This window comes from Simochromis diagramma, unplaced genomic scaffold, assembly GCF_900408965.1.
Source record: "Simochromis diagramma unplaced genomic scaffold, fSimDia1.1 OVJJ01000348.1, whole genome shotgun sequence".
Taxonomy (NCBI): Eukaryota; Metazoa; Chordata; class Actinopteri; order Cichliformes; family Cichlidae; genus Simochromis; species Simochromis diagramma.
The window spans coordinates 923,416-946,325 of NW_024386755.1; the positions used below are offsets into that span (position 1 = coordinate 923,416).

Below are 22,910 nucleotides of genomic sequence, written 5' to 3' on the forward strand. Positions count from 1 at the left end.
GGGCTTGTGGCTACTGTCGTTTGTGCACACGAGTGTTGAAGGACAAACAGAGAAAGAGAGAAACTGAGAGAAGTGCCGTCATATAAAATCTAGAAAAGACTTATTTCTAAAGTTTCTGGTCTTCACATAGTGAAGGTCAGCTGCATGACAGCCTTCTTTTCAATGCCTGTCTTTGTGCATATCGCCTGTGTAGACTAAGTCTAATTTATCCTTTCCCTCTGTGCCACAGAGTCACACTACTGGACTGGATCTCACGTTCCCTGTTGAATTATCACTATCGAATGCTATTACTCTGGTATTAATGCCTTTAATATAGAGCACCAAATGTGGAATAATAGTGCTCCCTCATACTCTAGTGACATTTTCTAAAAATAAAGTGTTGCTTTATTATTAAATCAGGCTTTTTTTTCTTTTTTTTTTTAAAGAGATACTTTTAGGGTTTTAAATTTTATTTTATTTTTTTAAGTTTTTTTAAGCTTGGAAACAATTGAGTGTCAGTCTGAGAACTATATTACAGTATAAAAAACCCTGCCAGAATTACCCTTTAATCCTATTTTACCATGCATCACATTAAAAACATATATAAAAACATTAAAAGAAAGCTTGTGGTAGGCCTGCTGAACTAGTTCAAATCAGCACTAGACGTTAATTGCACCTCCCAAGATAATTCAGAGGTGTTATTTCTTTTTTTTTTTTTTTTAACTTTTTTTTATTTGTTAGTTTTTACTATCTTTTATACATTTAATAATAGTGGAGAAGGATATGTTTGTAATATTAATATTACTCTAGACAAATTAGGCATCATAGATGATGAAATTACCTTAATCATTCTAAAGTAGAGCCACCATGGAATTACAAACTATTTCAAACATAAAAGTGACTCACTTAAAAATAAAATAATAACAATATCTTGGAAACTTATATTGAAAAAGATCTTGGATTGAATTTCCAAGCCAAGCACTTCCGCTAATGATTACTCATTATCACTTCTTTTTAAAAAATATTTTCTTTTCATTTTTCCGGTTGGCCAATAGACACTGCTTATTTTTAAGTCAAGGCTGGAGTGTCTATACAGCGCTGATAACATGTGGTTTGATTTTTTTGTGTGTCAGCAACTGACTCACTTGCCCTTAATTGCCCTCTCATACTCGAGAGGGCAAGTGACTAAAATGCTCCACCGTTCAAGGGCATTTTCAACCGCATTAAGCAAAACTTTCATCCTTTTTACTCGCAACACTTTTCCACATTTTCCCACACTGTCTCAGTTAATCTGAAGTAAGAAAAAAGTGTAAAACACCACTGTACAGTTTTTGCTCGTTCTTAATATTGTAAATATTTGAAAGCATGCATTTTCTTGAAGCTATAAAGTCATCGACAACTTTTTTTGTTTAAACATATTACACTATTTTTTTCACCGTTAAAGTCTGCTAAAATAACAGAATTTCTTAAATCTTTTCATATTCTTTAAAAAAAATGTTTCAAAAAGTGGGAAAGAGAAAAAAAAACAGTCTTGACCGTCTAGCGTTTTATAGCTACACTTAATTCTTTTAGTCCCACACTGCACAAACTTGGTGTTAAATAGGACAAAGTTCAAAACACCCAATGGGTATTTTTTGAGACAGACCTATCTTTACATAGAAAAAAATGTAGCATATGTTTTTCGCTGGAAGAAGAGTGTGTAATTTATCATCCAGACAGATTATCCAGTTATCAGACAATTCAAGAACACGCTGTAATGGCAAGTTAGGAATGTGTGTGGGCTACCCAAAGTTAAGCCGCACAAGAGGAACAAAAAACAAGAAAAAAAGGTCTTTGAAAATCTGATACAATGGTACGACATTTTTGAAAATGAATTATTTTCCAGTGCCCACACTAAGGTCACAAGTGAACGCTTTCATAAGGGGCTAACCGCATGTGGCAGCACAGTGCCACCTGGTGGATATTTTCACTGACATTATCTTTTAATGGAATAAACTTTTTTAATATTCTACAATGAAGTTTTGTTGTAGACAAGTTCTAAATATCAATACATTACCAAAAAAATGAAGTACCCAAAAACAACAAATTAAAAAAGCTTCTCTTTTTTTTAAACAGCCACAGTTTAACACTCGAAAGAAAAAATAGTTTTAAATTGCTTAATTATTATTCATTTAAACTGCGCAAGCTATGAGAAAGCAACAAACAAATAAAGGTGATTTTATTTTATTTTTCGTAGCGTTGTGTAAACATACTACATATCCCATGATCACTTGGGGGCGGGGGTTGAAAGGTCCTGTCGCACAGATGAGGTAATAACAAAGATGGCGGCCCTCGGTGCAGCACGGTGCTTGTTGCGGAGCTGCTCTGGGGTGAAAAATGTGCAAAGGAGCAAACAGATACTGACGAGGTCTGGCGCGAGGACTTTTTGTAGTGAAACACAAGATAAAGGTGCGTTTTATTGTTGGTAACATGACTGCAGCTCAGGCTTTTTCTTCGCTGTAACGCTGACCTTGTAGCTCGTTGGGCTCAGCAGTTGGGGTGCTCACGGACGCTTTATTGTCGCTCTGCCTTTCGGCACCTATGTGCATCATGTAAAGGCTTAGCTTCTTTTACAAGCCGCTGTATTTGGAGGTGTTGGCCGGTATAGTCGATGCTTGCTAATCCCAATGAATGATGCTATACAAGCTAAGTTCGTCTGGAAAGTAAACAATTTACAGTTAAACATAACTGTCACCAAGCCAGACTTTGTAAATTATTTAACTCATTAACTAGTATGTCTTTCTCTGCAGCTGCCACAGACCATGCAAAGCCCCAATTCACCGATTCAGCTGTACAGGACATCCTCACCAGGATTACAGGCCTGGACCTGCAGAAAGTGTACCGACCAATTAAGCAGGAGCTGAAGCCACCCACGTATAAACTCATGACGGATGAACAGCTGGAACAGGTGCCCTGTTGATGAAGTGTTACAGAGTCCACCCCTTTTGATCGCATACATTCTTACATATGTTGGTGTTGCTTTTGTTTCATCCAATCCTTTTTTTTGTGATTCTAGGCAGTCGAGTTAGCCAAAGAGCAAGCTAAAAAGCTGCTGCAGATGCCCCTTGTGTTGCAAGAGAGGAAGCCCATCAGCGATGTGCTCTGTGAGGATAAGATCCTGGATGGCATGGACACAGCTAAATACGCCTTTACAGACATCACCTATAATATTCCACACAGGGTACACACATCTTGCTTTGTGTGTGTGTGTGTGTGTGTGTGTGTGTGCTTAAGTGGGTATTAGTTGGCTTCCACAAGTCGATCAGCCGCAGTCCTGGCAGAGCAGTAGTTACCCTTCCACATATCCAACGTGCGACTCTCGTATAGGATGCTCCGTTTTATTTGCTTTAAGCTACATTTGCGTCATATCTGCAAGTGTCTTTGCAATCCACTTCCACCCCAGCTCATCTATTCATGCTGCTTCTCATTTAGTCACCATCACTATTGCTTTTATTGGTACCTGCTCTGTGCCAGACTGCCATATATAAAATACAGGCTTTTTATTATAGGGGTCCTGACTGATGTGAACTTCCATAATATATACATCTCTATGGCCCTAATTAGAGCAGGGTGATATGACCAAAAATATTTATCACAATATACATTTGAAAATGTGCAATAACGATATAACTGACGATATAATTGACACTAGACAAAATACTTTACAACTCCACAACTTTATTAGTGCAAATAAAAAAACATCAATGTATTTTCACCTAAACAAGCAGCTGTTTTTTATTTTTTATGTGCATTAAAGTTTAACAGTGCAAATTCCTTGCTGACAGTTTAACCAAAAGGCATTTCCAGTGGAAATTGGCCGACATATCCTCAGCATAATCATGTATAATATTCACAAAACTTAAAAAGAGGTTATACGCACACACACACACAATACCGTAATACTATGTTGAAGCACAGTACGTATCACTCCGCGAGGCTCCTGCCTATGATAGCCATAATGCTCCGACAAGCCATCCAACGGTGTGGGTTCGTAGCTTTGCAAAATCGTACTAAAACATTTGACCGATGTTCGAGCGCCGTGTACCACATAAAATCGTTTCGAGGTCAGTAAACACAACCAGAATTCATACATAAGGCACACGGGATTATAAGGGGCACTGTCGACTTTCAGAAAAATCAAAGGATTGATTTTAAGTGTGCCGTATTTTCCAAAAAACACGGTAATAACGACGGCCCGCTAGCATGCTCTACCAAAAATAGTGCTTTGTTGTGTATCTGACGGACGAAAGCTAAACCAATTCCACACCACTGAAGTTGCAGCATTTTTACAAACCAATTCTGGTTCATCCGTTTCATTCAACAACCCGCTTTCGCCCTTCTCATTCTCCGTCACTGCCATGCTTTTTCCGCCATGTGCGTATGAAAACAAAGGCACTGCGCATGTGCGTTTCACCCACATTCTATCGCGATATTTCATTTTCTTATCGTTGCCCAACATTATACCGGTATTACCGTGAACGGTATGATATGGCCCAGCCCTACCCCTAATTGCCTAAAACTCACCAATTTGATTTAGCTTTGGATTCAAGAATGTTACTAAAATATACCATATATGTATATTCTGTATGTCTTTTCAACAGGAGAGATTTATAGTTGTACGGGAACCTAATGGAATCCTTAGGAAGGCCACTTGGGAAGAGAGAGACCGACTTATCCAGGTCTACTTCCCTAAGGAGGGACGCAAGCTCACTGCACCACTTCTGTTCAAAGAGGAGAACCTCAAGGTAGGACCTAAGAATTCTCCTACCTCTCTTTCTTCTTCTTCTTCTTCTTCTTTTTAAATGATATTCCATAAAACTCCTTCGATGCATCTTTTACAGAGCTCAGGTTTTATAAGCGGCAGCAGCCTTCTGTAGACAAAGGCTTCATTTTGTGCCCATGCGTTATTCCCTTTTATTTTTTATTGGTCGCAGTGAAAACATCATGTGCTGAAAGTGTTACACTAGAGCAGGGGTGCCCAATCCCGGTCCTCGAGAGCTACCGTCCTGCAGCTTTTAGATGCATCCTTGTTCCCACACACCCAAATCAAATGAATGGCTTGTTATCAGGCCTTTGCCAAACATGATGGCATGCTGAAGAGGTAATCAAACCATTTGATTCAGCTGTGTTGGAGTAGGGATGCATCTAAAAGCTGCAGGATAGTAGCTCTCGAGGACCGGGATTGGGCAGCCCTGCACTAGAGTGTGGTGCTGGCCAACAGCAGATACTTGGCCTTGAACTGCTGTAGTTAATACGTTTAATAATGGTTGCCTTCCATTTATGTCTGCCTGTTCCAGCGTCGTTTTATTCTGCTTGCTGGGCTCATCGTCACAGTTTGCTGAACACTATTAGACATTATTGTGATTTGTTGGATCTGTGATTTTTTTTTTTTTATTATTATTATTTTTTTTCCCCCCCAGTATGTAGCTCATGTTTGCTCTGATATAAAATGTGTTGATGTAATCTACTCTACTTTTTAAAATTGTTTTTTTATTTACACACAGTCAGCATAATCCTTGTTTACACTGATGTTCTATTAACAGGGCTAACAAGGGAAAACTCTTGTTTGGACCCAATTTTCCAAACTTCATGTATTTCAGAATATTGCTGCTTGTATAGCATTACCGTGGATACATTGTATCCATACATGGGCACCAAATTTTAGTTTATTATTTAAATTGCAGATACAAATTAACTTTTAAGTACCAGAATGGTAAAATCAGTTCCTCTTGTAGTCCACCAGAGGGTGCTGTGGGGTTTTCCTAGCCAGGTCAGCTATGATGATTGTCAGCATCCAGGAGGAACGTTCATTAAACAAATGGGCATCAGAGAAAGAAATGAGAAAAGCACCATCTGCATTAAGATGGAAAATATGTTTGTTTGTTTTTTACTTTTGTAACAAGCCCGGGATAAAGGTGCAGTATGCAAGTGAAATACTCTGAGAATGTTACAAACGTGAGGAGTTGTCTCATATACCGCTATCCTGAAATACCTCATGTTAAATCAGATCAGTCAAAAAACAACTAACACTTGACCTACTTATCATGATTCAATTCAGTAAAACTTTTTTGATCCCGAAAGTTGGCCCGGAATGAAATGAGAAACCTACCTCGCAGTTAACGGTGAGCTAAGAGAATAGGGTACATGCTGAAGCCACTGGAATGAGATATGTGACACTGTCACAGTGTTTTATCACAGACGCAGCCCTGTCTAGGCTGTACAGAGGAGTGAACTGTAAGGCCGAGGAAAGTTAGTGTAGAACACAAAGGGTTACATTAAGTCGCAGGCAGTGGAGTCATATGTGATTAATATGGCTCATTTTGTCTCAGAGGAGCGGTGACTGCTGTCTCATATTCTAAATGTATGTAATGGTACAGCAGTTCACACATTTGCATTCAGTTGTTTGACTAGAATGTGATACAAACAGTTTGACAGGTGGGTGCTGCATTTACGACAGGTTTTAATGACAATGTCGGTCCGCCTGTGTGCCTAACAATAAAAGTCATTCAAGTGGAAGAGACTGAAAACCTTGTCAACATTTGTTTTAATTAATAAGATTAAGTTTATCACTGGAGGCCATAATTTGCAGATAAATCGCAGTATATGTTATTGCAGAACTCAGCATATCACAAAATGTTTAAAATCACAATAAAATATCACGAGTGAAGTGTTGTGATAATATCATGATCTACACATTATTCTGTCCATTTTAAAAAACGGCTATTAACCATGACTGACAACTGATCATCACCTCATGTTGTTCATTGTCATTGTGTCTGGAGGGTTTTCCTCAGTACACTGTTACCCACTTAAACCTCTTTCTCTTCATTAGTTGGTGTTTTCCCAGGACCGCCATGAGGATGTGTTGGACTTGTGCCTCGTCCAGTTTGAACCAGACTCTTCAGAATACATCAAGGTAAAATACCAGTGACCTTGTGGTATTTTGACCTCATCGTTGGCTGCACTGAGATCTGTAAACTCTACCTAGAACTTGTTATGCTGTGAAATTTCCTGTCTTTTTATATGTTCTCTGCTTCATTTGATATGAAGTGAAAAAATGTGCATAATGAGTGTTGTGCTGATTAATTACAGATGAGCTAAATCATCAAGGTCTGTATTCATTTAATGTGTTTTGTGTCTAGGTACACACAGCCACATATGAGGACTTGGACAAGCATGGCAAATATGATCTGCTGCGGTCCACCAGACACTTCGGAGGCATGGCCTGGTACTTAGTCAGTGTTCGTAGGGTGGATGGGCTCATAGTGGACATGCTAAAAAGAGAGCTGTGAGTTTTTTTTTTAAGCATTTGCATTATTTTAGAATTGAGTTACATTGAGTATGTACTCATTGTACCTGCTGGCAAAAGCTCTGATCTGAGCCTTCAGTGTGTGTGTTGGTGTTTCCAGGCTCCACGATGCTGTAAGCCTCGTGTCTCTGTTCCACATGGTCCACCCCCACAGTGAGTCAGCCCGGGAAGCTGCCAGCCAACAGGCCACAGGCACCGACCTGCTTAAGGTAGTTGAACTGTGACAAATAGTATGTGCCGATTTGTATCTCTGTTTGGCACTTGAGTTCATTTGAAGTCTGTTTAACGTATTGCTATTTGATCTAGTTTACATAAATGGTATTCCTGGATGTTCAAGGCGAATCAGGAGTCAGTATAGCTGTTAAGAGGTCAAATCTAGGCTGTTTCCTGCATTAGACGTTTGGGTTTTTACTCTAAAGTGGGAATAGAGGGACCAGGTCCAGGATACATCAGGTCTTATTTGTTCTCACAGGCCTTCAGCCTTGAAGTAAGGGGGAGAGACACTGAGAATGACAACCGTTTAATGTGAAAGGTTAGCGGCAGGAGGTGTGGGTGTGTGTCTGTCTTCTACATTCAAGGCCTCTCATTTAGTCACAGTTGATTTCGAAACCCAATCTTAGCTGTGTTTACTACGTCCAGCAATAATACTATTAATACTGTGATTGCACTTTGACTGCACTTTAGTGTAATTGATCTCTTTTCTTTTTCCATTTACTCACGTGTGCCCCTTCAGATCTATGCCCAGAGGGACTCCCAAAGGTCGGGCTACATCGAGCTGGCTCTGCAGGCCTATGAACAGACTGCTGTTGAGGGCTCTGCTTCATGATTGGTCCATACCTCAATAGAGAAATGCTATACAGAACGTCTGGAAATCCTGCCTCTCATGTATAAAATATGACAGTTTGTTGTTTTTGTGTTGGGCCAAGAGTAAAATATGCTTCTCCAAAGGAAACCTTTTCACATCACAACCAACAATTTGAAGAGTTGGCTGCAACGTCTTGTGAGATACTTTAAGATGTTTGTTTGTTATGCGGAGAAATTGTCAGTGTAGTTCTTTGAATCAAGCTTCATGTCTGCTTATATCATGTACATAAAATAAATACAGCCTTTGTACTTGAGTGTCATGTTATTGGAATTATATTAGAGACTGTGGAAGCTCCTTTAATTTACTCGCCAAGAAAACAGTCACAGTAGCATGCAGTTTTTATTTCAAACAAAGGAAGCAGAAAACCATGTTAAACACACTAACAACAGCAACATTTTGTATGTTTTGGATCATTTAATAAGCTTAAAAATAAAATTATGACTTTATCATTTAAGACAATGAGAAGAACCAAATGGAGGGTTTGCATGATGTGGTGTATACATAAAGTGGAATGGCATGCGGAACATTTAACTCACATTGAACCGGTGAAATGGTAATTTGGAGTCTGATAAAATGCTGTGATGCTTGTGGGAGAGGTATTGCGATTCTTTCCTATGAAGGCTATGTTTCTGTCAGCAAGTAAAGCGTGAAGCACTTAGATTTGAGACACAGCAAACCCCAAAGTATTTATTTAAAGATACGAACCATTTAAAATAAAATCATAAAGGCACGCTAGCAACAATGAAGAAATGCCTATTTGTCTGTCAGTACATTTTTGGCTTTAATACACTGCATATGCAGATAGTGTTAAAATACAGCCTGGTCTCAGAGTTGTGGCTGGAAACCAGCAAAACAGCTCTGTCCCACTGAAGCATAGACGGGCTTCCTAAGGGTTTTCACGGTGTCTGGCATTGTGCATCGAGAGCAGATACTTTGGGATTTGTGGGCTGCAAGGTAGGTGGGTTGGGCTTATTCCGTTGTGTTCGATTAGTCTGGGATCTGGGCAGTTGGGAGGCTGTTTTTTGTCGTGTTTGGATAAGGGTTTAGGCCAGAACTAAGAACGCAAAATGCCTAATAATATTCACTTCAGTCTTAATTGTTTTGATTTATGAAACTCGCATCACTGAACAGAAAAAAATGGCTTATGAAAGGCTAGTTTCTATTCACCCAGGAACTCTTCATCTAGGTTGACATCTGTGGTGTCAATATCCTCCAGGTCAAAGTTGTCCAGATCATCCAGAGCCTACAGGTGTAAGGCAAAACAATTCTGGATTTAACATTCATAGCAATATTAGTGTAACAAACTTATAAACCTTTGTTTACCTCATCATTCGCCTCGAGGTCCTCTGGCAGTACCTCAGGTCTTTCAGGACCTTCCTCTTCCTCTTCTGCTGCATGGCCTTCTGCATGAGCTACAGTGAGGGCTAAAACCTCTGGCTCAGCCTTGTGAATAACAGGAGGTTTTACTGGAAGTTCTCCAGTTTGTTTCTCTTGTTCTCGTTCTTGTGCTGGGACTGGCTTCAGTACTGGCGCTGCATCTTCAAGCAAGTCTAGCAGAGGATCCAGGGTCAGCTCCGGTAAAATCTGGACAGCTGCGTCCAGCGCTGGAACATCTGCGGTTTCAAAAGAGATGAGCTCCTCCACTGCTGTGTGTGAAGGTGCTGTTTCTGGAACAAGTTCGCACGTAACAGGAGTCTCTTCTGTTTCTGCTGCTCCACCCATTGAACCTGGAACTTCTGAGGCGATCCTATCTTTTTCCAGATCTTGATGAATGATCATTTCCCCAGGTGCTATAGGCTCGGACGTAACTTCATTATCGACCATCAGACCAGCGCTAACCAGGACATCCTCAGCTGCTAATGCCTCATTTGGTGCTTCTTGTGTTGTTAGAGTGGTTTCTGTTTCAGAAGCACAGACAGCAGGTGGAGCTTCAGTTTCTGAAGATAATTCCTGAACGTCTTTCTTCACACATGACCTGACATCTTCCACAGGACTGAGCTGTACCATCTCAGCCTCCTCATCAGGCATCCTGGTGATTTCCTCTACAGAGACTAGAGTGTCTGCTTTAGTGCCCACCTCCACTGCTTTAAACTCGCCTGATTCTGACACTGCTTGTTCTTCTGTAGCAGCAGTAGGAAAAGGGTCTGCTCCTCTCAGGACAGATTCTTCTTCACTTGCTGAAACGGGATCAGTCGACTCTTGTTTTACTGAAGTGTCCTCCTCCACTACTGCAACTTTTGAATATTTACTTTCTGTTACTGCTGGCACACTGGTGGCCTCACTAATGCTCTCTGCCCCTTGCTTTAAAGAAAACACAGAACGATCAAATTCAGAAAAGGAGTTGCAGTGTTTGCTCAACCGCTGGCTTTAATTATCTGTTTAAGTTATATCTTTTTTAAAATTTGGATACTACATTTAAGTTTTACAGAAGGAGCAACACTGTTCTCTTTCATGCACCATGTGCCAGACGTGGTGCATGAAAGAGAACAGTCAAGTGTGAAAGGAGCTGAATCAGTGGTAAATTTGAATGGTTTTTTTTCGCTGCTCACAGTGAACCTTTACAAATCTTTTTCATTTTTGTTATCATCCATTAGCTTATATTGTTACCCTAAAAACACATATTAGGTTAGGATATTACACTGTAGTCAAGATACCATGGAAGGAAATTAAAAAAGACTGGTATGCTGCTGTGACATTTAGAGTAGCTTAGGCACTTATTGACACACAAGAGCAGCCTGTTTGACTGCACTGACTGAATGAGCATGTGTAGAGATGAAGACTGTGCTCTCACCTCTGAGTCAGTGATTTCTCCTTTAGGTCTAAAACCTGCTGATTCCTCCAGAAGACTGCGCTCTTCATTTGGCTAAAGAACCAAAGAAATGGGAAAAGTGGGATCTCAGACTCTTAACTTATGTTCAAAGTATGAACAGCTATAGTCCAACGAGCTTTGCAGAAAATGCAAAAAATCTTAGATGCTGATTTAACTTTGAAAATACAGTTCGACTGACTCTCGCACTGACCGTAATGAGAGGGTATTCTGAAGCAGGTCTGACCCCGACATGAGTCTCCTTCAGGTACTGCTCAGCCAGCAGGGCTTGCTGGAAGCCAGGGAACAGGTTGGTGTACTGGCTGGGGTCAGCCAGAGCATCTGCTGCCTTCTGGTTGACCTTGGAAAGACTCTCCTTCCAGAGTTTCACCACCCTGAAGGAAGAGAGGCACACACATCGCCACAGTGATGCATAATATATTATAGAAATTCTAATTAATAAGAAAGAACATTTTTCTAAAAACTCTGATTCAGACTAGTAATTATTTCAACAGCTGGGAGGAAAACAGGCACACCAAGTGATACATGCAGAGGTTCTTCAGGACACAAACAGATAGGCCCACAGGCAAAGAGTGTTACACTTGGACATATGTTAGGTATTCATTAGAAGCAGCATTACCTTGAGACATGGCTGGGCACATATGTTCTTGCCAGGAATGCAGCTTCTGGCAGTCGATCTGTTTTGATCAAAAGGTCCAGACATTTGTCCACTCTGAGCAAGTACAAAAAAACAAAGATGGTGGTGACAGAAAAAAAGAATAAAGTTTAAACACATAAGTCAGTTTAAAAACCTCCTTTGTGCTCTTTACCCCTGACGCACTAACCTCCCCTGCAGGAAGTAGGTGAGGAAGGCCACGTTGGTCTTCCCATCTCTCTCTGCCCCCTCAGCCAGTTGGCCCACCATGTCAACGTTGCCTGAAGTGGTGGCCAGAAGCAATAATCCCCCATAATCCTGAGCTTGGTGGAGACACTCCTGAGCCAAGCTAAACTGGCACTTTGTAGTTGCAAGCTCTGCCAGCTGCTTCCATTTTTGTTCTGACTGACTCGGCCCCCGCGAGCAGAGGTGCCAAAGAGACAGGAGAGCGGATTATCTCAGGACGAAAGGCATGAACCTCGACAACAAAACACTGTAAAGCGGTTACTAAATAAGGGACACCGGGTCTGTGACTCACACTCTCAGGCTTGTATAGGGGAAATAACTGATTCTGCGCACATTATGCATCAAATTACACAGCTGTTGATTAAAAAACAAAACCAATAATCATTGATTTATTTATGTGAATATACACCACACAACTATTCCACTCTGTAGCTTTAGCTAACTTTAGCATTTAGCTCAGAGTAGCACAGTGTCTAAAGACATCCTTACATAGCCGCTAACATCTAGTAGCTATAGAAATTGTCCAGGCTCTCACCTCCGCTTTCAGGGCCAGTTGATAGGCTGTCTTGAGCTCTCCCAGCTGCAGAGCAAGTTCAAACTTATGCTCTGGGTCATTGGACACAGCGAGGGCCTGCTGCCTAAAGCCCTACACAGCACAAAATAACATTCTCATTAGTCTATATTCTGTATATTATCCTTTCTCACTCGTTGTGATGGCCAGCAGTAGAGGCTAGATATATGAAGCAATATGAATAGGGGAAAAGTGACTGCGTGAGAAGCCAAAACCCTTGCATGATAAATATGTTTTATAAGAAACACACAGAAATTCTGCCCAGAGGTATCACACCATCTGGCTGCCTCATGTTCTGTAAATTATGCATTCGTCCAAGTCCTGAATTTTTACTCAGCCAAAGGAGCAAGAGAAGCACAAAGATGGATTTTCAAGGTAAAAGCTGGCATGCAAACATACCTGTTTCTCCAAGAAGCGGGCTACACGGGTCTGCTGCTCCTTGGGAATCGTGGGTAGAACCTTGTCAGCAGTGCTGAAGTCCTTCCTCATGACAGCTGTCTGATATTCTAGCACAGAAAGCAGCAGCGAATAGCTGATAACGTTCAGCTCCTTGTCTCCGAGGTAGAGACGGTCATCCTTCGGGATGTAGCCCAGCAGATACATCGTCCTACACCAAAGAAAGACTGTCTGTAGTTTTGAATTTACTGGATAGCAAGTGGAAATAAAACGTGAAATAAGACACTAAATGGATTCATAGCCATACAACAGATTTTGCAGCATTACAGGAACATTTATGAATATGCCAAGGAAAAAAAAAACAATGGATTTGCAGATACATATTTGTGAGTTTACCTGTCCATGTGAGCAATGGTGATTATCTCTCCTCCTACATAATAGCTGAGTCTGTTAACAGAGCTGGTGTAGATGAAGCAGTCTCCCACCCAAACCCCTGTCTTTACCACCTCTTGGATCTCCCCCAGCACCTGACCAGCAGGAAAAAGAGGACAGACAGAAAAGAGATTGAAAAATGATCTAAAAAGGTAACAGAATTCTTCTAAGACGTCAAATTTTTACTTAAATAGTCTAGACAATTAACCATGTGAGTCTCTGACCTCAAAGGCAGCCTCTATCCCATCTTCTGTCACCCCTTCTTTAGACTCCTGGGCTGTGGACACTCGCTCTGGTAGGTAGCGCAGCACGAAAAAAGACTCATCTGTAGCGATACAGACGAGCTCCCCAGAGTCAGACCACAAGACCTAAAGACACAATTAAAAAAAAAAAAAAACAACTCCTATTAGAAAGCCACAGTAGTAAATTTAGTATCGATTTAAGCTGATAAAGTGCTCATTGGATTATAGCTGACATGTTTAGGCTGGATCTCAATACGCCGGATCAATTCAGAGCTCTCCCAGTCGTAAAAGGCCAGGCCGCTGTTTGACCTCACTCCTAGTAGGAAGCCACCAAAGATGCCTGTAGGGATGCAGGATAGTAATACATAGGCACAGATACTCACACATATGCTCTCAAAAATATATTCAACAAATTCAAACAAAAACGTGACATGAAACTCACCTTCAGCTCCAAATTCAGGTTTGAATGTCTTCTTCTCTTTGAAGTTCTTAAATATTTTGACCACACTGTTGCCTTCTCTGACTGCATACCTATAACAATATTTATAATAATAATGATGATAATGTACCAGACCACAGGGGACTTACAGTAAGGCTAATCAGTCCTTTGACCATTTTCACGAGTACATATTTTGGGTTTATGTTGACAGTTCGATGAGCAAGTTGAAATCCTGTTTTTAAAAAAATCACTCTCCATATAATCATTAGTTATTATTAATCTCTGGCTCTTCTTCACAGCATGTTTTTGTCCTCTCTCTCTCTCTTTATCCCCAAACAGTCTCAGCAGATGGCTGCCGCTCCCTGATTGTCCGGGTTTCTTCCTGTTAAAAGGGAGTATTTCCTTACGATTGTTGCCAAGTGCTTTACTCGCTGGGGGGTTGTCTGATAACTGGACTTTTTGCTGTATTGCTGTAGGGCCTTACAATAACAAAAGAGCCTTAAGGCTACTGCGATTTAGCAAATAAAACTAAATTGAACTGATTTGAAATTGGACGATGTGTAAAATGTAAAAAAAAAAAAAGAGAGCAAGAACACTTTGCAAATCATATGAATGCTATGTTCATTTGCAAAAAGTACAAGGCAACATATCAGGGTTTAAATCAAGGAAGTCTGATTTTATCTTAAGGTTAAATTCATTTGATGTTACTATTACCCCTGAGTTACATCACATTAAGAATATTCTGTGATTTTTTTGGGGGGGGGGGGAACTGATGATGTAGATTTTTGAAAGCCAAATATATTTCAATTCTTGATGTAAAATATAGATATTTAGCTGCTCAACAGAGCCTCCTTTTTCATATTTCTTATTTCAAAATGAGCCAAATGGTTTTAATGGGCGATAGTTCTATCTTGCAAACAGGCCCATTTACACACCTAGACTCTTTTACTATCAAGCAACACTTCTGTAAATAGATTAAGATTTGCATTGCTGAAACAAGCTAGGTCTTCCCTAAAAATGAACTCAGTCCTCAGACCTTTTTTGGAAATTGGGCTGTACCACTCACCCTATAAAACTGCAACTTTTTACAGTGTTTACTGTTTCCAGTATTTACTCTGAGCTAATCAGCCTCTGCATATTTAGCATACGTGTGATATTGGTTTTCTTATCTAAGTCAGCACAAAGTACATTTTCTAAAATGCTGAGCCTTAATGTAAAGGTAAAGACTTACTGTGAAGAGTCATGTGCCCAGATAAACTCCAGAGCAGAGCCGAAGCTCTTGTTCCTCAAAGCCATGGCAGTATAGATGATATACTCCCCATCCCCACACACCACTACAAATCTGTCAGTGTGCAAATATACAAATTACACACATGATTATCAAATTATACTTTAAGATTTTTACCCCAAAGACTCCGTGAGCACGCAGGCTGCCACTATCTTACCTGCACTGAAACAATCATAGGCATTACACAATTACACTGCAGTTAGACTTAAATCCAGTTCAAGTCTAATTTACACTTTAATAACGGTCATATTTTGGTTAGAAGAAAAAGAAAGATTAGTCAAAACCTCATGCTGTTTCCACCCAAAGCCTGGCGCTTTACCTCCCATTAGGGCTGTGTCTGATTGTCTGGGGGTAAATCTCACAGCTTCCCAGGTCTTTCACACTCAGAGGGAGCCTCTCTCCATCCTTTATCTCAGTCTCTGTCAGTGCCTTTAGGTTGGCCTGCTGCACTTCAGAGTGACGAGCCCAGATGACCTTCCCGCTAGAGTCCATGGACATGACGGGCTCCACTCGACCAATCTGAAACAAAGAGGGAGTGGATGAAGAAGGATTAAGAATAATAAAGGGAAACAAGAGAGAAAGGTATATGAAGAAATGGAGGACAGAGATGTTACATCATCAGCTGAATCTTAACCACGCCACTACTTAAAAAGTCCATTCAGAAAATCTGTGAGAAAACTGCAAATATAACGACCTTGATGATGATGCTGCCTTCATCAAAGCCTATAGCCACACTGTTGGAGCCGGGCTGGCCACATATGCACCACACCCGCTCCATGCCATAGTTGAGTGTGTTTTCCAGCCGGTAGGTGTTGGAGTGCCACACACGAACAGTGCCTATGGAAAGGACAAAAGGTCAAACTTTAAGCAAGATGCCGTGCCCATTTGGGAGCAGAAACATGTACGAATGTTTGACCCACCATCTTCAGCGCCTGTGAGAATGATTGGCAGCTGCGGATGGAAGCTGACGCAGGTCACATTCTGAGCGTGACCTTCCAGAGTCTGAACACACGTTTTGTTCTAGGGAGATAAAGCACACACTGTTTCTTGTTCTTTTCACATGTGGTAAGTTTTTTATATGAATGCACATGAACGTGTGTGAATTGACTATATCAACGCTGAAGGACAACGACTTTGCATATAATGGCTATATAACACCTTCTTACGTTTACTTCTACTACAGATGCACCTCTTACTGTTGCAAAATTAAATGGGAACAGCAGAAATAGAAATGGTTACATAGATATGGTTTTGCTTTCCATTCATAATAACCAATTATTTAACTGTCCTGATTTAGCTGTATTTAGAATAAAAGGTGTTTATCTTTAAGCCTTTTTCTTATTTTGCTTTTTAGCATGTACAGTGTACATACATAAATTGTACCAGATATAGAAAAAAATCTAATACAAAGGCCCCTAATGTCCAAAGTAATAATGATAGCACTTAATCGTGTCTAGTTTTTAGCTAATGAGAATCACTATCAACAGTCCCAAAGAAAACAAACACTTCATCAGGGCAAGGAAATTTCAGCTATGGGTACCAATGTTGGCTACAGTTTAAGGCAGACCTGAGACTCTTTCAATTACGTCTTCAGACTATATTTGCAATCTGTGCTTCACACCCTGATGCACACACACACCTCAGCCGCCTTAACTGAAAGCAGCTTTGCCCAAATGTTGTAGATGGAAACCAAAGATGAAAGACTCCTTGAGTTGAAGCTGTCATTAACCTTGAGTCAGCACTACATGTTTTTCATATTTTTACATACTCTGGTAGATTGTGGATACTTTTATACAGTGCAGCAACATCACCGCTGGCTCAGAGAGCTAACTTCAAATATGAAACTATCAAAAGACTTGATAGTGCCTGATTATCTATTTTGGAGTGGCGATGAGAGTTTGGCCTTTTGTCCATCATTTTCCATGTTTGCTTTTATAGACGAAAGAGGAGTTACACTGATGCAGGAAAGATAACAGTGTTACCATTTGAGTGACCGTGTTTTTTATAGTGTTGATAATCAGACCATCCAAAAATCTCTGCATTACATTTTTTTGTTGAGTGAAATTCTATTATTTTATTTATATATTAGCCCTAATTAGCAGGTAGCTGTGTCTGTGTCATGCACTATGTACAGTGTTTGGATACTCCTTGCTAACCAAGCTAGTTACTGTTAGCGGATGAGTTAGACATGAAACTTTTCATCCACAAATCAAATCAAATCAAATCAAATACAAATGATCAAACTGAAGGCTTGAAAATAACAGTGGGTAATATGTCCATCTTTTATATACAGGTTATGGTGGAAATATTTTCTTAATACTGTAGTGTGTTGTTATTGTATTTATTGTTTTTGTGTACCTCTTTGCATGTTTTGTATAATAGATGTCACATAATTATGGCAATAAACTGTTTTGATCCTAGGGTGCAGAAAGGAAGAAAAAAGCAGTCTAGTGTGTTTGTGATAACCTGATAATCCCAGATCTTGACCAGGCGATCATCAGCCCCTGATATGAGGTACGGCTTGTCTCCGCCACTGTAGTAATCAATACAATTCACTCCCTTCTCATGGCCCTCCAGAGTAAAGTTGGGAGTCTTGGAGCCCAGCTGCCACACCTACAGTACAACAATTGAGTTGTTTATCACTGAGCAACTGAATAATGTCAGCAAATTACTGCTCCTGTCTCACTTAAATTGTATTGTTAGCAGTAGTGTTTCTCAAAATGAAGACCACCAATCCCCCTTTTCTTCCTCCTGTAGAGAAACTACACATTTAAACTGAAAAACACTTTCATTTCTTCATGGCTTACAGCGGTCTTCCTTGCCTGTTCTCACAATTACTTTCCTGTATTTGCTAGGTGTGCTTGTGTGTGCGTATGTGTATACCTTAATAGTCCTGTCCAGAGAGGCACTGGCAAACTGGTTGGTATCTCTGGGGTTGATGACAATCTGCATGACATAGTGAGTGTGTCCCTCAAACACCTGACTGCACAACCACTTTCTGTCCCAGTCCCACAGCTTGATCAACATGTCATCTAAAAACACGGAAACACGAGAAACGTAATTTCAATTCAATTTTATTTACACACCGTAGCACCACATCACAAAAAAAAAGCCAGACACGGAAAGGCCATCCAACTGCTGTGATCGGTTGGGGTGAGGGAAAAGGCAAGGAGAGAAGAGCGTAGAGAGGCAGTAAACAAGAAGCAGGAAAAAACATGATGATGATGATTACAGCTTGCAAAGTTTAAAAAGTTACATGCATGAGGTCATTTTATATGAGAGCATTTGTGTTTATGTGAGTATGTGTGGTGGCAGTTTCCTACCACTGCTGGTGAGGATGTACGGCTGTGTGGGGTGGACAACGATGCATCGGATGTAGTCAGAGTGAGCCTCAAACAAGTGAACTCTCTCCAGCGTGTTGTAGTTAAACACTCGGACCTGCATGTCATCCTGCAGACAGTCAAAGAGATTTGAATTTCTCTGCCAATTAGAAACGGGTCATCTACCAAAGCCAACATTACACACAACAGACTCATTCTTTTTAACCTTAAAACTGTCACATTTGTATTGGTATTTGCACAAAAAACATACAGTAAAAATAAAAGAATTGAATCAGCAGTGCACATGAATTCAAATACTTACGGCTCCAGTGATGACCCAGTGTTTCCTGGCTATGAACTTGGCCACTCTTACAGGCAGATCACACAGCTCGAATGTTTTCACTATCGTCTACACACAGAAAAAAGCCCCATGCTGTCAGACTACATCACCATTAAAGACATCAAAAGCACAGATGAAGGAAGATGAAAAGATTGGTTATTTCATGTAACCACTTAACGAGCGATTAGGGGGGAGATCAAACGGCTTTGTACAAATGTGCAGAGATGGATGGTGACCTGTGTTTCATGGTTCCAGACCACCACGGTGCCGCTGTAGAGGCTGACCACCATCCACGGCTCAGTGGGATGCAGGTCCGCACTCTTCACCCGGTCTGACCGAGCTGTCAGCTTCCGCTTGATGTCCAGTCTCAGAGGCTGTGGAATAAGAGTGAAAAGACAAAGAGATAATAACGCTGCAAAAATATGTTAAAGTAAGCTTTAATCATCCAATTTTGTCAGTAATCAGCGTGTCTCAGCTGCGGTTTGATTTCAGTTTTTGGCTACCTTGAAGGTGGGGTTTTGTCTGTTGATACTTCCCATACCAGATTTTATATGCATGCCTGCTCCATAACAACAAGTCCTTTCAAGTCTTTGCATAACTCTGCTTATTTAGTATTACGAATGCATGTTCAAAATATCCAACAACCAAAGGACAAAAGTGTTTTTTTCAGCCTTTTCATTTTCTCATTTTGAGAGTTTAAGACATACAAAGTTATTCCAAGTTATTATGTCACAATTATTATGTCGCTGACAAACACCCTTAAAAAAACTGCAAACGAAATAACTATAATTTTTTTCTTAAAGAATAGTCACATAAACAGTTTAGTGTTTCAGTTGTACCTACCATGGCTGCACATCGGTGAGTCTCTGCGGTGCTGTCCACTGTAAATACGGGCCTCACTGCTGCCTGCCTGTGGAGCTCAGCGGAGGAAGTTTCTGTAAGAAAGTTCGAGGAGCTGCAAAAACTACCTCCGGTACAGATTTTCCAAAATAAGCCTGAACGCCCAACTTTCAACAGCGTTATAAAGCCGAATATAGAACCACAAGGCTCAGTACAAACACCCGTCTTGTAGATTTTGCTAGTTTTAAAGGCGTTTGTGCAAATAAGTGACTAGTATTTCTTCAATAACAAGATGTTAGCTCTGCGTGTTCACACTTAGGAAAGCTAAGCTAGCAGTTGTTCTGCACATATAAATATGGTTCAGAAAATACCATGTTATAACAGGTTTTCTCGTTTTCAGAGCTACACAATAGCTGTGAATAATTTTTTAACTATTAGGTATAGTAATTAATGCAACACTAAATATATAAAGGTAGATATTTCAACAAGTTACAGTGGGCTATACGGGATAGATTGTATCCCGTTTTACAGTATGTATGCAGGTTTATATATGTGCTGCTTCCCTGTTTTTTGGGGGTGAGCACCATTTTAAACACATTTGAATTCGTATATCTCAGCAACAGCATAAATCTTTTCTTGTGAAGACAGACATTTCCGGCCTGTATATCTCAGCCGCTGTGTGATTTACACAGCTTCCTCCAACGTGGATTCTTGCGCATTTCCTGTAGAAGCAACACACGGTATCGCTTGTACACTTTTACCTCCGCATTTGGTTCTCAATAATTTCCAAGCAAATTATTATTTTGGTCTTTTATTTACGTTTGTCTGACAGAAGAACAGATGAACGTTATTTTCTGACGCATTCCTTTATTCATTCTGGCGTGTATAATTAGTATTTCTGTTTATAGTTTAGACATCAGACATTATTACATACATTACTTACATATCAGAGAAACCTTTAATTATAAAAGTTAATTTTAATGTATAAAACATACACTCTTTATGTGTTTAAAAGCCTGTACTTTTTAATCCAGTGCTGGATTTATGAGCAAGGTTCACTTTTTGTATGCATTTAATAAACAAAATATATCATATCAAAATCACAGTAAATTAGAAAAGTTATGTGACATCAGTTTATTGCAGCTCTCCATAATCACATTAAAAAAAAGACACAGCAGACGGTTTTGTGCAGTTGAACTTCATTCCCATGTTATTTCGCCTTCTTAAATACTTGGTGGCAGATTTTGTCGAGAACGTGGATTTCCTAGAAGAGAGGGTGCAGACCTTCAGACTTAAAGTCCAACATGGTGCAACACATGTCTGTCTAGATTACACAACAAGGCTGAGCCCGCATGTGTGTGTTTTTTTTTTAGATAGTGATTCATTATCTTTGTTATGACATTTAACTTACTTAATGGATAAGATTCCAATAAGTAAGTTTAACTGCTTTTGAAAGATTCAAAACACAAGAACATCTAAATATATGGTGGAAATTTCCCAGCATGTCACATTTTTTCTTACCAAGTGTAGTAGGTCTCCCTCAATCCAGTGTCTCCAGCCTCGATTTTCTTTCTCCCCCTTCTGAACACACACCAGCTTATCCCCATCCCAGGTAACTAGTGTCTGTTACACCACAATATAGGACAAAGACATAGCACTTAATGCATCACTGGTTCAACACAAGGTGCACTTGTTAAAGGTTCTAGGAGTAAACAAATTCAGTCCTACCTTGACCTTTCGGCTGTCCAGTCCCTTTGTGTACTCCTCAAACTCCTCACCCACGGTGAAGTTGACTTCGTAGTTTCTGAAGGTGCTGAGGGTCTTCGTTTCAAACTTGTCTCCATTCTGGACTATCACTTTCGTCTGATGCAGGTGGATGGCGATCTTCCTGGTGGCAAAGTCAATGTCTGCAAGCATGCAGGGATGCAAAAAGTGAACGCAGTGTCAGCTGAGGCATCAGCTCTTTGTGGGTCTGTGAAGAATATTCTGTCCTGTCTTTGTGTGTGCGTGCACACACCCAAAGCACACATCCAACAGAAATACACACAACACCACAGGCCACTTATTATGATTCCTCTCCTACCGGTCCTTTTGACAGTTTTGTTTACCCTTTAAAAATGACCTTGCTCCCAGTCAGAAGAGGCCTAAATGAGTTTTCCATCCTGCTCAGTTTGGGCTCTGCCAAAGAGAACCACCCATCCTGACCGTTTAGATATTCATATCCCATTTGCCCTAAAGTGAAAATTCAATTTCTTCCCATCACTCTTACAGATGAGGTCCCTATATTTACCCATCTAAATGATATTTTTGACCCATTTCCATAAGGATGTCATTTTCCCATCCGCTGGATGGAAATGAGGCGGAGGCATTGAGGATTTCCTGGATTTCGTGTGAGCCGAGTGTACTGAGGGTTGTTTTATGAATTGCAGATAGAGTCGTGAATAATGAAAGTGTTTCTGGGCCTGATCAACGACACGCCAAAAAAAAAAAAAAAGGAAGGAGAGCCTTTTTTCCCCTCCTTTTTTAAAAATTGACGAGCTGGCCCGCTGCCTGATCCAGGGTCGGAATCTGTCTTCCATTTCTGCGGATCGTGGAGGATGAAAATGCAGAAAGGAGTGAATCAATATTTATTTGGCGTCGTAACAGACGGCAACCGCTCACAGAGTGGAGGTTAACTCGGCCTGACAGCAGCTCAATGAGGAAATGAAGCAGTGCCATAGCACTCTTCTTTTTTTTCCCTTCCTCTTTCCACTGTCTTCATCTGTCTCTCACACTGCTGCTCTCTCATCTTTTCTGTCACACACATGCTAGATTTCCTGCCCAGACCTTCCTGTCTACTTGGCTGCTTTTAATTACACCACTGTAACTGAGCTACAGTAAGCTACAGTGTGTGTTTTTGGGTTGGTTTTTTAAAGAAAGTTGTCAAGCCAAATTGTCTCGTTCTATGCCGTATCAGATGTTGCATGAGCGTGACTTACCGAGGGCTTTCATGACGTCCTCAAAGTTGTCATTGCTCACCATCTCCCAACGTCCATTGTAATCTGCAGGCATGTTTGACTGGTGTGCGTTTGAAGGCAGGAGTTTACTGTAACGTGTGTTTGTTAAGCAGAGAGAGAGAGGCAGTGCGACGCCCAGCCCTTTAT

At 40.5% G+C, this 22,910-nt stretch overlaps 3 protein-coding genes across 3 annotated transcripts; 1 reads left to right on the top strand and 2 right to left on the bottom strand.

The window, feature by feature from the left end:
- Window positions 1-2,281: 2,281 nt before the first annotated feature.
- mrps22 (mitochondrial ribosomal protein S22) lies at window positions 2,282-8,440 on the top strand. Its single transcript, XM_040024763.1, has 8 exons — window positions 2,282-2,427; window positions 2,769-2,926; window positions 3,035-3,199; window positions 4,620-4,763; window positions 6,851-6,934; window positions 7,161-7,306; window positions 7,428-7,536; window positions 8,061-8,440. Exons 1-8 carry the CDS (start codon window positions 2,301-2,303, stop codon window positions 8,151-8,153), a joined length of 1,026 nt encoding a protein of 341 aa, XP_039880697.1. The 5' UTR covers window positions 2,282-2,300; the 3' UTR covers window positions 8,154-8,440.
- A 426-nt stretch (window positions 8,441-8,866) lies between these two features.
- LOC120729211 (coatomer subunit beta'-like) lies at window positions 8,867-20,748 on the bottom strand. Its single transcript, XM_040024750.1, has 22 exons — window positions 19,771-20,748; window positions 19,164-19,301; window positions 18,910-18,996; window positions 18,591-18,717; window positions 18,151-18,299; window positions 17,734-17,880; window positions 16,188-16,287; window positions 15,962-16,104; window positions 15,587-15,786; window positions 15,211-15,321; window positions 13,983-14,071; window positions 13,774-13,880; window positions 13,523-13,666; window positions 13,263-13,393; window positions 12,870-13,077; window positions 12,435-12,545; window positions 11,844-12,058; window positions 11,639-11,731; window positions 11,213-11,393; window positions 10,984-11,055; window positions 9,516-10,493; window positions 8,867-9,435 (listed from the first exon to the last, which is right to left on the bottom strand). The coding sequence occupies exons 1-22, from the start codon at window positions 19,771-19,773 to the stop codon at window positions 9,352-9,354; spliced, it is 3,618 nt and encodes a 1,205-aa protein (XP_039880684.1). The 5' UTR covers window positions 19,774-20,748; the 3' UTR covers window positions 8,867-9,351.
- Window positions 20,749-20,873: 125 nt separating this feature from the next.
- LOC120729227 (retinol-binding protein 2-like) lies at window positions 20,874-22,885 on the bottom strand. The gene is made up of 4 exons (XM_040024771.1): window positions 22,746-22,885; window positions 21,496-21,674; window positions 21,289-21,390; window positions 20,874-21,031 (listed from the first exon to the last, which is right to left on the bottom strand). Exons 1-4 carry the CDS (start codon window positions 22,816-22,818, stop codon window positions 20,978-20,980), a joined length of 408 nt encoding a protein of 135 aa, XP_039880705.1. The 5' UTR covers window positions 22,819-22,885; the 3' UTR covers window positions 20,874-20,977.
- Window positions 22,886-22,910: the final 25 nt, after the last annotated feature.